Source organism: Pocillopora verrucosa, chromosome 1 (assembly GCF_036669915.1).
Source record: "Pocillopora verrucosa isolate sample1 chromosome 1, ASM3666991v2, whole genome shotgun sequence".
NCBI lineage: Eukaryota > Metazoa > Cnidaria > Anthozoa > Scleractinia > Pocilloporidae > Pocillopora > Pocillopora verrucosa.
In genome coordinates, this window is record NC_089312.1 from 24,141,681 (window position 1) to 24,158,161 (window position 16,481).

At 37.6% G+C, this 16,481-nt stretch overlaps 1 protein-coding gene across 1 annotated transcript; it reads left to right on the forward strand.

The window, feature by feature from the left end:
• Window positions 1-1,837: 1,837 nt before the first annotated feature.
• On the forward strand, window positions 1,838-15,069 carry LOC131796742 (uncharacterized). Its single transcript, XM_066168835.1, has 20 exons — window positions 1,838-1,903; window positions 2,073-2,146; window positions 3,114-3,421; window positions 3,739-3,928; window positions 4,048-4,268; window positions 4,363-4,510; window positions 4,973-5,554; window positions 6,130-6,596; window positions 6,853-6,974; window positions 7,164-8,300; window positions 8,687-8,786; window positions 9,170-9,329; window positions 9,844-9,907; window positions 10,104-10,170; window positions 10,872-10,969; window positions 11,241-11,367; window positions 11,695-11,832; window positions 11,953-12,294; window positions 12,729-12,894; window positions 14,141-15,069. Exons 2-20 carry the CDS (start codon window positions 2,098-2,100, stop codon window positions 14,266-14,268), a joined length of 4,614 nt encoding a protein of 1,537 aa, XP_066024932.1. The 5' UTR covers window positions 1,838-1,903; window positions 2,073-2,097; the 3' UTR covers window positions 14,269-15,069.
• The last annotated feature ends 1,412 nt before the right edge of the window (window positions 15,070-16,481 follow it).

Sequence of the window (16,481 nt, forward strand, 5' to 3'; positions counted from 1 at the left end):
AAAAAGCGCTTTGTTTCCTTCAACACAATGAACAAAACGACTAATTACCATGGCAAAATTCAATGTGAAGGTGATAACTAGTAGCAAGTCACCCATGGGAGTTTGGTTTTCTGTGGTCTCAAGGCGCTTTTTCTGACTGGTTCCTAATGACTACCTCGATTTGAATCAAATCCAAAACAACCTTTGGAGAGTTTAGAGCAAATGTACGTCCATTTTAGTTTTTGAATCATTCTTTAAGTCAGCGTCATGACTTAAGAGGCATCACAAATGATCAAAAACCTGAACTGCGTTGACCAATCATCACCGCGACATTCAGGTAACTTTGACTTATTCAATTAACATCAAAGTCATGCTTCATGTTCTTTATTCTAGGCTGTTTTCTAAGGCATGCTTTTATAGACACACTGTGACTCGATTGTGAAATTATCCTTTACGTCAGAGACTAACTCCTCTCTCTTTATAGTCATTATGTAGACCTCTTGTCGCTAATTTCAGTTAACATAGAAGTCTAGCAAACCACACTTATTTCACGATCTCTGTGTCACACTTGTGGTCTTGGCAACTGGTTATGCTATAATGAAAATATGAGATATATGAAGTGTGAAAACTGAATAAAACAATGGGAACGAAACCGAGGATCAAGAAAGAACAAACAAGAACATGTGTCCTTAATTTTGCCGACATTGGGTTTAGCGGATCAGATATTCAACCAATAACAGTTAAGCTCGTAATGACAACTCGAGAAAGCAGTGCGAGAGATTCGAGAGAAACACGTTTTGTCTTTGAGCACTTGGATGACGCAGTTTCTTAAGGCCCCACGAATTCAAGTTTGAGTACTTCAGCAAATGGCCACTAAGACAACCCAGAGACAATAGTAACGCGAGGGCTGGTGCTCATGTGGTTGCAACAATGCTACACACGTCACTAAAAATGAGTTTTTATTTGGTAGCTTTCTCTGAATCCTTATCGTCCTTATCAAACGTCTGTTTGTTAGTTATCTATAAATTACAGGAAGGCTGGTGACAAAGTAGTACAATACGCCACCACTTGTCAAGGGATTTGTCAATTATCTTCTCATCAAACTTACAATGCAAGGGTCCTTAGTATTCGCTTGAAGAAGATCAGAGCTTTGTTTGAAGGCTTCACCGGTGGTCACAATCCCTTGTCTTCGGCAAGGCGAAAGTCATGCTCTACCAAGTTTAACTCGAACTTAAGAAGTGGCTGCGGATTGATTGAACTTAATGAACCATGGAAACTTTTTCTAATTTTTCTCATTAGAAGTGCGCGTCACCAGCCAAGAATAGAACACTTATTTCATATTTTAACTTATAAGTTTTATTAAGGTATTCTCGCTTTTTTTCGTCATTTTTATTACTTGCTCACTCAATTTTTTTTTTATAAATAATCGAAACTGTCAACTACTTATGTTGGAGAAACGCATTTTATTAACCGTTAAAGTCCGAGCTTTGTCTATCTGAAGATACATGTGGATGAAGATTCTGAAAGGAACAACATTGGTATTTTTAACCCTTCCCTTACTCTAAGATAAAGACCCACACACCTTTGTTATGTTAATATAAAACTTCTTAATTCAATTTTTCAGACAAAAACTAAAAAAAAAAGAAATTGTTATGACATATTTATGTATTTAAGAGATCTTAAAAGATTAATCTTCATCAGTCTATTGATAAACAATGCCCTTCATAAGTTTACTACTGGGCTGCTTTGTAATAAGCGTGGTGGGGGCCATTCATTGAATGTTCTCGGATTATTTCCAAGTGATCATGTCTAAAATAGAATCCTAATTTAGACATTTCCTAAATACCTTTAATGACGGGAAGTTTGAGCTAAAAAATGTGTTTTCCAACGTTTGCGCAAAGAAACCATAATAGCGGCTAGTCAGGTGATGTTTAATTCTTTGATGAGGCTGGCATTTTGAAGACAAGGAAAAATCAAATAGATAATATCAGCTGTGATTTGAATGTACTGATTGTATTCTTACATTGATGGTTTGTTTTATGCTTTCTTTAGTGTTCTTTGTGTTTATTTTCTCTCCTGTGCATCAAAAATAGGCCAAAGCAGAATTGCTTGATAAAGATGGCGAGAAGACCTGTTATTCAAGCTCTAGTGCTGTCGTTTTTATTAGGTAAGTTTACTTTAAAGTTCCATATACGTGGTACATTCACACACAACCACACAAAAATTGCGATTGAATTCTGATTTTAAATTCTGCCCTTACATAACCAAATGGAAAGGAAAAGCATTACCCTTGTGAATTTACTGAGCTACTTGTTCGCATAAGTTTAGAATTTTCTTCTGGGGGTTATGTTTTACATCTTATCTGTTATTATTACATTTGATTCATTATTTTATGGTCTCCTGCTAACTACTATCATCTTTTCTTGGGAGAGTTATGAGAAAATAAGCATAAAATGGATGAAATTTTGCTATTCCAATCATGACTCAGCGACTACTTGAATTGTTTTCAGTTTTTTTTTCCTGTTAGGATTATGTCAAAATCTGTTTGATTTACGCACATTGCAAAAAATCTGCTCACAACAAAAGGCAACCCCTGCTGTTTTTTAAACTGCAAGACGGACAATAGCGTGATTGTATATTTGTGAACCCTCAGTTAGAGCTCGAGCATCAAGGTTAGCTGACTTTAGGGTTGTCGATGTCAATGTTTTGAAAACTGTGCTCGAAAAATAGATAAATAAATAAATATGAAGGAGTCTCCACTGAATTTTTCTTTCTTTGGATTTTATTGATATCTAACGGATCAATCAATGATCAAAACGCCGTGTTACTTTTTTTCAAATTCTCAATTGCTGAATTACTTAACCAGTTCACGCTCAGTACATTTGTTTGTCATTGGGACTGTTTAGAAATCAGTTGTAATGCACTGTCTAGAGTAAACAGCAATGATGACAAATTAAACACGTATACCGCATATGTCATATTAACGATGGCTTGGATTTTTAAATGACAATGATGTCCAGAAGGTCAAGTTCTCTGTTACACTAGAATGGCCGTGAATAGCCTTATTGAAACCAAAATAGAAATAATTGGTGGAAATTATGAAAAAAAAAAAAATCGTATCCTACTCTTTGCAGAACATGTCAGCTGCCTGAAGTGCTCATCAAACTACCCTCCATATTTTACCGGTTACTACATGGAAGCCAGGGACTGCCCGGGAGCCACCCTAAGAAATTCAACCCTTAACGATCAGAAGCTGGTTTGCTGTATCTTGGATACTACACTTGTCCCATCAGTCCCACAAAATATCAATGTGTCTTTTGAAGCGTATCTTAACTTGGTTGGAGAGACCACAAGGACAAGAGCATTGTATCCGTTTTACATGGAAGCGTTGAATATTGCTAACATGTCAAGTAAACATAAAATAGCAGCCTTCACTGCTCAAGTATGTTAAATGGAAACAAACAGAACATTAGAGAATTCTCTTGGATCTTGCGCTTATTTCTTTTGGCTCAAAAAAATTGAATACATGAGTTCCAAAACCCTTCACGCTAACTCCTTGAAGAAATTTATTGTTGTCGATATCCACAGTGTAGGATGTCTCCTGTTTTATGGGTATCGTCGAATGGCATGCCATCAGTACAATGTAGCGAGATAGTTCAATGTAGAGTTTGAAGGTGCATCTCTTTATAAATGACGTTTGCGTTGCCCATTTTTTGCCGACGTTGACCTGACGCATTTCTTGTTCTTGATCTTACCTAGATATTGTATCAAACATCAGGAATGCTATATTCAGAGGAAAATTCCGATGGAGAGAAGTATAAAGGAAAAGAAAGCTTGGGAAATACCAGAGCATCTGATGCCCGCAAATACATAAGTAGAGGATTCCTTCCTCTGATAGGAAAACACATGTATCAACTTGTGAAAACTTCACTCGATATAGAAATCACACGTAAGTTCGAAAAAAATGCTGTTGAAGCCAATAAGTTTATTTATTGATACCAATGAAGTGTACTGCAGTGTATTGTAAGTCTAATTTCAGGTTATAATATTCCCCATATTTCTCTACAGAAAAGCCAGAAATGGTTGCGTTGCCATCTGTTGGATTTAGGGTCGCGGCATGGCTTTGGTTGAATGGTTATAGCTCAGCTGATAACAGCAGCTTGCCCACCGGAGATTTAAGAAAACTCTACAATGGAACTGAATACAGCTTTGCGGAGTTATCCATGAAAATTCAGGAAAGTAACAATGGGATTGAAAGTCTATTTAGATATTGGAGGCATGCGCTCAAGGTAAGATTACGATTAAATGTGTCAACCGCTCATGCTGTTTTAAGTTGTATTTCTGCCACAAAAACCTTTTCTACTGCTCTCCTCCCATTTATAGGTACTTGATATTCCATGTCCACCGGAAGGGAACGGACCAAGATGTACAGTAGACAACAGAAATGGCCGTTGCAAATTAGTAAAAAGCTGTAAGGGTGAATATTCTGCTAGTGGTTGTCTGACACCGTCGCCTATCACCTGCTGTCTTGGTAATGATGATTTACATAATTTTATAGCCATATTATAGCAATATTGATATCAAGTGATATACCTCTCGCGTATCGAGAATGCGCCACAACGTAATGCCATCTTGCATGTCTTTAGGCCCTCAATACCGCTTTGTTTTTGAAAGAAAATACTAGAACCACACAGTGGAAAAAGGTAATCTTTTCCCTTACGGCACAGAAATTACGTGCACAGCAGTGACCCGGATTCTCCCATCCCCTCAGTAATTTGTTAGTCAAGTTTCATTGAATTCAAGAGACCTTTAAGTAAAAAATCTTCTCTTTGAATCAGGATACAAGCATTATTTTTATGGCCCCGATCCTTAGAGTATAGCTGTACTCGACTGAGTGTGCTTTAAAATATATGTTCATGTCAGAAACAGACAGGAAGGAAGCATAGAATCTAAAAACTCTCCAATTTTGTATAATTTTCTTCTTTTCTCTTAGATTGTCAAAATGCAATCGATTTGGTGTTTGTATTGGATTCTTCTGGCAGCGTCAAACCCACAAATTTTCAAATTGGACTCCAGTTTATCATAAAGGTGTGCCAGTATTTCGACATCTCTTACCCTCTTGGCACTCGAGTGGCTGTTATCACATACACCAACTCTCCAACGATAATATTTCACTTTAACACCTTCATAAGAAAGCAAGACGTCCTTAATGCAATAGCAGCGATACAATATCAAGGTGGTGGCACACGCACTGACTTAGCACTCTCAGAAGCTTACACAAAGCTGTTTGAAAACCCCGACAATGGTGTGAGACCCAAAGAATTAGGTGTGCCAAGAGTGCTTGTTCTTCTCACCGACGGAAAAACTACCTCAGGAACGGACAGCATCATCCAGCCCTCTAACTTACTCCGAAATGAAGGAGTTAACATCTTTGTGATAGGGATCGGCCTAAGTATAAACAAGGATGAGTTAGACATTATTGCTAGTGATCCTGACTCTGATCATGTGATTCTTCCCAAGTCCTTTGAAGAGATAAACACTTTGGTAGAAAACATTCAAGAAGCCTCATGCTACGGTGATTCATTTTTATTTACGCTATAATAGTACACAGCATGTTGTGGAGCATGTTAAGTGCAGTAAACAGCTTTTTAGAAAAAGGAAAAAAAGCGTAAAAGTGAACACGATTATCCCGAAAGTTATTTGGGTAGTTTTCAGGTTACAGTTCCTGGACCTCAGGATTTCAAGGAAATTTGGGAAAATGTTGCTGTAACAACGAGGCATCTTAGGTTTGCTTAATTTATTTATCGATATGTGTTAAAAGTCATCGATTACTGGATAGCCAATTTATCTTTCAAGATTGCCGCTTGCACTTTTGCCCTCATTTCCAACAACCTCTCTCGTAACAGCTGTAAACTGCTCTATCCTGAACTGTGTAATGCTTCATAAATTCCTCGCGTTTCCTGTTCCGTGAGTTGTGTATTACAAACAGGATATCCCTGAAATATTTACGACGTAATTATATCTCAGTTTCAGGTATTCTTTCATATTAATTCCTTCATTTAGAACTTAGAAGTAACAGCATTGTCAAACACTTCAGATCACTAGCATTTCTCATTTCCAATCATTTTATTTTTTACTTTTCATGATCAGAGCCCGCATTGCTCGATGAAGGAAAAGAAGTTGGTTCAAGTGTAAACGAAAATGCAGTAAGATATTTCAAATACGACTTATTCAACAAGACGAGAATCAAAACCCTATTTCTAAAGACAACACTTGGTCAAGCCGATATTGCGGTTTCAACAAGCAACAGGAATCCCCGAAACAATCGCATTAACCTGGGATCGTGTGAACCGCATGAAGACAATAAACTTTCCGATATAAGTAGACTCTGGAAATTAGAAGAGCTTCAAAAAGACACCTTTTGTAATGCTACCTCTGACGGAGGATGTACCAAGCCTCGTTTTGTTTCAAAGGATGAGTTCATTGAAGAAGGAATGGTCATTTATGTGAAGATGTGCTCCACCAGATGGTTTTATGTTTCGTTAGAAGGAATCAATAAGACTAATACGTTCAATTTAACGCTGTTCAAGGATCTTATTAGGACAAAGGAAAAATTGGTAAATCACTTTTGATTTCCTCTTTCAAATTTCAGCCACCTCTTGGTATCATTTCTTTAAACGCATGAACAGCGAAACCTATGGAGGCCATGCCTAACCTCTGAGTAATTCAGTTATTGCCATACGTGATCTCACTCTCATCAACTTAAGTATTGCCTACGTGTGTCGAGATTATAAACAGTTGCTAATCTCTTGCATATGTGCATTTCTCTGTTTCCTGATTTTTTCTTTTTGTTCATTTGATTTGTCCAATCAGAACATCACAGTAGACACTTCAAGAAATGACACTACTTTCCCCATTCCCAAGGGGGTCTACGCAGGAGCAGCTGCAGCAGCCGTAGGAACAGCAGCGACAGTAGCTGCCGTTGTCACATTGTCGTAAGTACTTAGTGGTTGAGAAAAATTGTTTCTTCCAAGAACTCAAAGTAATCATCTAGTCAAAGGTCGAACGCCGTCCTCTAGATTCGAAGGCAAAATAAGCCTCATGAAAGGGTACTCACAATTGAAATGAGGATGATTCTGTATGGCGAGTCATTGTACATTGATTAAGGATACTTTTTATTGCAGATGCGCAAAGGAATTTGAAGTCAAAAGTTCAGCCAAAATCAAAAAGAAAAAGAGGAAAGAATGCGAGACAGCGACAGACAGAAATTGTAATTCAACCGTTAACCAAGGGTTTCAAGAAGATGACGAAATACAGCCAAACACCAAAAATCGGTCCAGTCTTACTCCTTTAATGGAAATTGATGATCTACAAAGTAATTCATGTAGAGGATCCACAAAGAAAGAAACAGATGCTGAAGTAACAAAATCAAAGAAATTCAAACGCGGTAATTTTCACAGCACAGGACAAGGAAAAAGCTGCGTTGTCGAAGTGCGAGAAGAACAAATGATACAACAGAATTCGTCATGCTTAAACGAAGATCCGCGCACGCGTAAAGTCAGTTTGGTTTCTTCCATGATTTATGATTTACAAAGGAAAGACACATTTACAGAGACAACAGAGACATCAACATTTCAGAGAAGAGGCACTTCCCAACAATGGGATAAATCGCGATTGGAAAGACAAGTTACGAGTACGAACGTTTCAGTGTCCGTGTTCCAATCAAAATTTAAAGAGGGAAAGATATCATATGGCCAAGACAAGGTCAGAAAAATGGGTTTAGATACGATGAAACGAAACTGTGACTTATTATTAACAGGTATAGGCGATACAAGAAATGCCAAAGCCAAGCAAACGGATTCTGTTGCACAAAATAAGTTTAAAGACAAAAGTAAATGTTCGGATGATGACCCTAAAATTGATATCAATGGAGTTACCACTGATGACGGCTCAGTGCAACATTCGAAAAAGTCAAAACTTATCCAAGAAATGGACACAGAGACAGGAACAACCTGTTGTTTTCAGTGGCTACCGTCATTATCACATAACAAAGTAAAGAAGTCCACTGAGGCTGAAGACCTTTCCGAATTGGAAAAAAATGAAAGACGAGAAACGACGAAAGATGAAACTGGAGAGCATATTCGGAACGGCGAGAAAGAAAAAGTCAGTCTCTTGTCCCGGTTAAATTCAAAACTTACTAAGCGTAAAATCTTGGCGGTTATGTGTCCTTGTTTTACTTATCTCATACTAAAAGGTGAAAGTAAGGAAAAAGTAGCAAACGGCGAAATGAGGCAGGATGATATGCATCGCCAAGAAATGAGGTAAAGAAAAATATTGTTGAATTTTTAAAAAGGAGGATGATGTGACGTGATTTATTCAATTATCAGTTTTATCCAATCATTTGCTCGGTGCATGTGATCATTCCCAGATCCCACGACAGAGTTTGCACTGTTTACTGTAAAAAAAAAGAAACCTACTGAACTTAAACAGTATTACCCCGCGTATTTTCTCTTCTAGCTTATGATCAATCTCATAGAAAATATTTGGTTTTTCAGCTCCAGGTTTATTATTTTTTGCTATACCTAAGTAATTTGAAAAGGAAGCCAACCCACAACACATTTACTTTACAGTTTGGTACTTTCATGAAATACATTGTATATATTCTCATAACTGAATTTAAAATACAAAGTTCCTTTTTTACCCGAAGGGACAGTCGTTTTGAGCGGGATATGCAGATGAGTCAGACGTTTTGCGTATTATTATCACAACTTTTATTTATACTTGGAGCTGATGCCAGAGACGACAAGGTACGTTTTTGCTTTAGTAAACAACATAGTCTCTTCGCAGTTTTCTACACCTTATTCAATAGTTAAACATATAATAAGGGTGGATATTTTGCGAGCTGAGTTGCGTAGTATTTTTCCGAGCCCCGTGGGGCCGCGGAAAATTGCGAGCAATGAGCCAAATGTGACAGAACATCCTTTTTGGATGGAATAGTGTTTCCAAAGATAATAGAGTTTGGCTCGCCAATTGACAATTCATTTTGATGAGCTTCGGGTTTTTGTCTCCGTCTTAAACAATCATTTATTTTTTCTAATGTTTGAGATGGTTAGTCCTTAATTTTTCAAATTCAGATATTTTTCAATCACACCAAAAGTCCAACTTTCTAAATGACCCTTGCTGTTTACAGATTACTTGTGCGGTTGTGGCCATCACCATGAACTACCTTTCTCTTGTGACTCTTTGTTGGCTAATTGTTCAAGCTCTCTACCTATTCAACTTTACAAGAGCACGTGAAAGCGAAGAAAAACAGCACATGAAAAAAAAACTCTATTTCGGAGGAGCATGGGGTGAGTGAAAGTAGCAGAAAATGACACAGTGAGATATGTGCGTGTTAAATAAGATGTGGCAAATCTAACACGATGAAAAGCTGCTGGAAGCTACCCAAATTATTTAAGATACATCTTGGAAATCCGTCTTGTCACTTGCCAATATGGTGCCGATTTTGTCTTTAGCTGTAGTTATGGGTTTTGGTGGAGGCGCTGTTAGTCGGTCGGTGATAGTTGTGGTTATAGCTGCGGTTGATTAAAAAGGGGGTGGCTGTGGTAAACTCTTGATGTTGGTGCTACTGCAGCAGTAAATCGGTTGATGATTTCAATGGGCCCTATTTCAACCGTTACCGTTTACTGCTGTAGCTGCAGTGCTGTGTCATGGTTGACATATGTGGTTTTTGTTGGTGATAGTTCTCAGATATTGCCCTTGATTTTTATTTTTTTTCTAGATTGTTGTAACACAAATCTACTTCTAAAGGAGTTTCCTCGGAAAACGCCTGCTAACGCTTAAGAACCTTCATTTTTGTTTCAGGTTTACCACTTTTTGCTGTATTTTTTCTTGCCTCCAAGTACGAGACATACAGCAAGCACCCACAGTGAGTGATCTGTCAGTTAACTCAAGAGCTACTCGTCCTGTGACCATAATCTTTGCTTCTCCTATTTCTTTATCCTTTGTTAAAAAGCTAGTACAAAAATTGGGGAATATCATTAAAATAGCAGTAACATAATATGATTATTCTTCAATGGGCCCACACCATTTTTCATTGCGTTACGTTCCTCTTTCTTTTTCAGTTGTTGGATTTCATTCACTGATACTGTAAGCTGGTCAGTAGCGACGCCCATAATTACGTTAGGAATGGTGAGTGTAGAACCTCATGAGGAAGCCATTACGGATATTGGACTTCATTTTTTCTTCTTCTTTTACCTTGATTTCTATACAACTTCAAATTGTACCGGTAAGAAATCGACAATCCCATAATATTGTGTTGATAGCAAATATGACTCTGCCTGTGTTTTTTTTGGTGGGGGGAAGGGTTAAAGTCACTATATTGCATACTCTTCTCGTATCGGCGGTCATTATGCAATTTACGTAATGATTCACGCATCTTGGAACAGGCTACTGATGGCGAATACTTATCTCTATGACGTAACTAACAATGCTGAGAACGTATGGCTATTCAAGCAGAGAGTGAGCAGGAAACGTATCGTGTAATGAACTTTTGAATTGTCGTGGAATGTCGAATGACCTCAAGGCATATGCACGGCATATCTTAAGAATTAAATAAGATAGATTCACAGAAAAAAGTCTTATTTTATACTAAGATCAACCTAAGCAAATAGAACAATATTAAGGAAGAGAACCTTCGATTTATGCAGGCCAAGAGAGGTGGCAAAGATATCCTTTTTCGTGAGAGTTTTGATGTGACATTAGACTTCGAAAATTGGATGATCATTAGAGCAAGATCTCTTAGCAAAGGATAATTTGCCCTCTGGTTTGAACCAATATAAACGTCAAACTCTCAAAGATAAAACTCATAGACATGTTATTTCCCTTTTCAGGTACAAGTCATACTAATAATCTTATTGGCTAGAGCTTTAGTCACCTATCGTAATTCCGATGAAACGGAGGAAAATGAGTACAAGAAAAGCATAATCAAGTGAGGCTTTTAAGAAATATTTCATAAGTATTTGATTACCTTGACAATCCTGTGCTATATATATTTCCTAGTGGAAACCAGTCGTTGATGTTAACTATCATCTGTTAACCTGTTTAGTGTAGAAAGGCATCCAGAAACCAATCAATATGTCCATCTAATATTCTCATTTGTGACAAAACTTGAGCAAATCTTCAAACAGCTTTTACCTTATCGTTACTCATCCATTGCACACTTATTAAAAGCAATACTGTACATTTGACATCTTCAACAGGTCTGGAATTCAAACTGTGGTTTGCATAACCATCTCAGTTGTTCTAACTTGGCTTCTGGGGTCATTGTCTTTGAACATCGATCGAGATGTCTATCACACCTTTTTCTCCATATTCAACGCAATGCAAGTAAGAGATTTGTACACACGAAAAATTAAATACTTGCCAATTTTTGATGAACGTAGGCCGGATATTTCATTCAAACATCCTAAACAAAGTAGTTCACACAGGCTTATTGCGGCCACACGCCGAGTCTCATTACTAATGTAAATTTAGTATCACAAATCGTAAAGGTTATTTTACTGCTGTATTCTTTTGTTATGAAATGGTAAGCAGAACATGACACAATTAGTTGAAAGCTTACTCAAAAGGCGAGCTTCATAATAAGAGGAAAAAAAAATGTGACTCAGATGCCAAAATTATTTAAAGGACACTTCCTATCTGTTCTGTCAACAGGGAGTTGCTTTCTTCCTGTTTTACGTTCTCTTAAATGCAGAAGTCCGCCAACTAATACTTTCTGCTTGGGAATGGAAGAACTCTTCTGCAGTAACGCCATTTGATGATCATGAGGCCATTGAAATCGAAGAAGAAAAGGTATGTTGTAAGCATGTGGTATGACTGAGTAGTTTTCATCGTTGAATTTGAAACCTGGTGGTTCCATGCAGACTGATTCACTCACTCTTCCATGGAACTGTGTCTTTTTTTTTAACACAGGAAAAAGATAAAAAGAAAGGAAAAAACAAACTAGCGGGCAAAGAAAACAGTGCCCAAGACGGAAAACAAAAGAGACTGGAGAACAAACCAAATGAGGCTGCTATGAGTACCATACAGATGGTGACCGAAGCAGCCTCCGAGAGTAAAAGTAAGAACAAAGGAAATTCTTCGGATACCAAGCCAGATGTTCAGGGTAAAACACGAAAATATGAGGGTATGGTTTGTGTAACTGTTGAGAGATCACCCAGAAAGTTGCCCCCTATAGAGCCAAACAAGAAGACCACTACGACGTCAAAAGCGACAGAGCCAAAACGAAAGGAAGCACTCAAAGCAACCCCAAAGGTAAGAAGCGTATCTCCTATTCGTTTTGGCCTATACGTGTTTTAGGGTAACCTACTTTACGGCATAGGAGTCAGTTGTTATTTTCATTTCAGTGATTCACTTATTTTCATCAAAAACAAACTGCTAGAGAAGTCCGGATTCAAAACGTGTCAGTTACGTTGTTTCCTTTTCCTGCCTCTGTCCACGCGGAGTGTAAATGGATACCGATACACCGCTATGAAAACCTGACGCAATTGTTAGGGTGGAGTAGTATTCCATTTCTATAAGTAAACATACTGCCAGTGAATCCATGGTCTGGAAATCGGGGCAGGCTCCTTTGGCTTGGTTTGGGTTGGTCACGCGACTCACCTGCAAAAACTTGATAAGCTTAGTCAACTTTTTATCTTGAATGGGTATCCAAACACTTGATTCTCTTTGCTGTTTCCCCCTCGAAGAAATTCGTTGAAGATCCAGTGCCTAAACAAAAGATGGCAGATGCTCCCACTTCACCGAAAAATAAAAATCTACGTCCATCATCACTGTCTGCTCAGTCATCACGGACACCGGCTGAGAAAAAACGTGGAGTGAAGTTTGAAATGAAAGATGATCTTCCCGTCGCAGGTGAGGTATATCTGGCAAAACAGTAAATATCCTTCCGTCTTTCGCTATTTCTACGAAAAACGAGCATAACTATTATATGCCTACAGACAACGGACATTCAAACCTGCTGATAGGATAGGTGACTGGGATGAATGTTTATTTTTCATGTTTTATGCATTTTGCGAGAAAAATATTTCCGATACGAGGAGCTTAGATCTTTTCGTTGATGCCCTTTTATCTCTTTTTGACCTTCCACCTTCCCGCGTGACTCCGATCCAGTCTGCAGTGTCTCTTTCATCATCACGATGCTTTACTCGCGGTAATGCTACCTTTTTCTAGAAGTAAGAAGAGTGCAAGTGATGACAAAAAAAAATTCAATCACACTTTTTTTCCTGAGTTGTTCACGTTTACATTATAAGGGTGAAATTATTATTTATGTGGTTTATGGTTTTTTTCGTTTTCATTTAAGTACTCACCATATAACAGATAGTATGGCTCTAAATCGCATGCAACAGAAATCGTGCACTATGCATACACATCTTTACCCAAGTATTTAGAAACAATCGTTTTAGTCATCAAAGCTATCGCCAACTGAGAAATTACCCTTCGTAGATTTTATTTCTTTCCTTCATTAAATAAAATTTTCCATTTTTAATCTCGTGTTTATTTAGGTTATTGGTTTTCTTTTGTTACAATTTCTCCTTAACCAAATAGCATCGGAAAGTTGAAAAAGGTTTCCCATGTTTGCAGATCAATAGTGTTTAAAAAAAATTTGGTCAGCAATTTCATTTTTGAACATCCTTAACGAGGACATCTCTCTTTTGCTTCTTGATTGCCTTTCATTTACACTACTATGGCTGTCAGATATGATCTATGTTTTTAAATTACACTGTTAGAACTCTGAATATATGAATTATTTTACCTAAGAAATGCGATAGTTGAAATAAATGACTATAAAATGCATCTGAACGAAACTGTTGCTATTAGGATATGCTTTTTTGCTGTTGTTTTTTTTCGTTTGTTTGTTTGTTTTTTTTTTTAGTTGTCCTATGTCGGAAATGAGGACGTAAGTCAGTGGCCATAGTGCTCTGAATGACATAACATGTAATTTTTCCGTAAGCATTTTTTAGCGCTTAATTAAAACTGAGATGGTCCTTTGCAGTGAGTAACAAAAACACCCCCTACTTATACATACAATTGATTACCTACGAAGAATAGTCAATTATTATCATTCTCTTATTTATTCACCATCGTCCTTCTTTAATAGGATTCATCTCTCCACCATCCAGCTCTAAAACCAGGCCATCGCAACCAGCACACAGCCCCATCACCACTCAGAAAGGCCAAAAGCAAATGGGAAAGAAAAGAACAACAAAAGGGAAAAAATCTGTGTAGCACTTATACTTCATACCTTGTACTGATAAGCCAGGGGCAAGTACACGGAAGCTGCATGGCCAGTTAGTATGGAAACTGAGAATTCAACCAATGGTGCAGAATAGCACTTTAAAAAAATCGGCATTTGGCTCCAAGAGATGTAAACATCAGTGCAATCCTTAAGAGAAAACAAAGTAAGAATGAAAAAATTTTCAATCTAAAATATGAAAACCTAACGGCTCCAATCGTAGCTGGATAATGGATAAACGGCGAGATTAGGAGGCTAAAGAAATGTCTGTCCATCTTGAGCGAGTATTGACACTTTCACCGAGTTTTTTTTTTGGCTAGACCATGCTGCTTCCTGTAATTAAGCTCGATTATGTGTTTTGCTGTGGACGAAAACAGCAAGGAATCATCCTTGCATCGCATTTTGGAAGAAGAGGACCAAAGATCAAGATTGTTTTTTCTGTAATTAACGAAGAGGTTCACAAAGAATGGCAATTCTGCAACACTTTTAGTAAACAGGGCAAGATCCCAAATGCGAGCGAAATAGAGTTGTCGATCTTGATGAATAAAGACATGCACTGCTTTGTGTTGGTTCTCCAACATTGAATGAACCTTTAATGGTCTAGGTATTCCAAGAAAATATTGTTATGGGATTTTTGGGCGACATTCAGCACTTTTCATCTATTAAGAATAATCTCCTCACCATTAGCGTATGCTCAAACCCTAACCCCAAATTTAATGTGACTCAAGGCTTTCATTGGACGATGAATGTTATCAAGAGTATATAGGTTAAAGATAAGTATTTTTGGACTTAAATGCAAAGGAAAAAACCTCATTAAAGAGTAAAATATAAGTAATAGTTAATAGTAATGTATTGCATAGACTGGACAAAAAAACAAAAAAACAAAACAAAACAAACAAAAGCAAAGTAAAAGTAACAAACAAAACGAAAAAAAAAAGAAGAAAAGCTCGGCTTTTGAAACCGTATAGAAAATGAAATTCATTCACGTCATGTGCGACTCGAGTTTGGATTAAGCTTGCCACTCTCTTTCTTTCCGTGATATTTCTCAGGTAGACCTTGTTTTTACTTTCCACACCGGTATAAATCATTTTCGGCATTAACCTCAGCACGAATGTCAACAGCTGCAATTTTCAGAATTTCGTTGAGTACTTCTTCTCATTAGAAGTGCGCGTCACCAGCCAAGAATGATATGATCATTACTCGATAGGACAATGACGTATCCAAATTAAGGAGTATTGCCGATGTCTACGGACTCGAGCAGCTCATCACTGAACCAACGAGGATAACACCCACCTCTTCAACTCTAATTGATTTAATCTACACCAACTGCTCAGATATGATCGTTTGTTCGGGAGTTTGTCACATCGGGATAAGTGATCATAGCATGGTGTATGTATATAGAAAACTTGCCCAGAACGGAATGTCTAATGGACATAATTCTATTATATATAGTAATTTCCGAAATTTCGATCGTCAAAATTTTCGTTATGACATCCTATCTCAATGTTGGGATATTGTATATGAGTCTTCCAACCCAAACGTGATGTGACAGCAATGGAAATGTACATTTCTAGCTATTGCTGACAAACATGCCCCACTGAAAACAATGCGTTTTCGTTCACGGAGTTCTCCATGGATTACCTCTGAATTGAAAGACTCTATGCATAATAGAGACATATTAAAAATTAAAGCTAGCAAGACAAATGATCCTAACGATTGGGCATTATTTAAGAAACAAAGAAATATAACCAATAAGCAAATACGCTCAGCTAAGCTAGTTTATTACCAATTTTAATAAGCACGCCAGCGACTCCCGAAAGACCTAGCAGACTATAAACGAGCTAACCTCTCGAAAATCTGGGAAAACGTCAGTGGCGTCACTAAAAGTGAACGGATTAACGATAACTAATCCGTTGGAGCTATCAAACGAATTCAATAACCACTTTGCTAATATTGGTCCAAAACTTGCCAGTGAGATAAATTGCGATAGTGGTAGCTATCAAAGATATCTTACCGCTACAGATAAACGGTTTAAGCTCCAACCCACCAATCCAAATAAAGTATTTTCACTTTTAAATAAACTAGACAAGTCAAAGGCAACGGGCCTTGACAAAATATCTGTTAGGTTGGTCAGGGAATGTGCTGATCTTATTTGTGTGCCGATATGTGATACTTTCAATCAATCTATTAACCAAGGAAGGTTCCC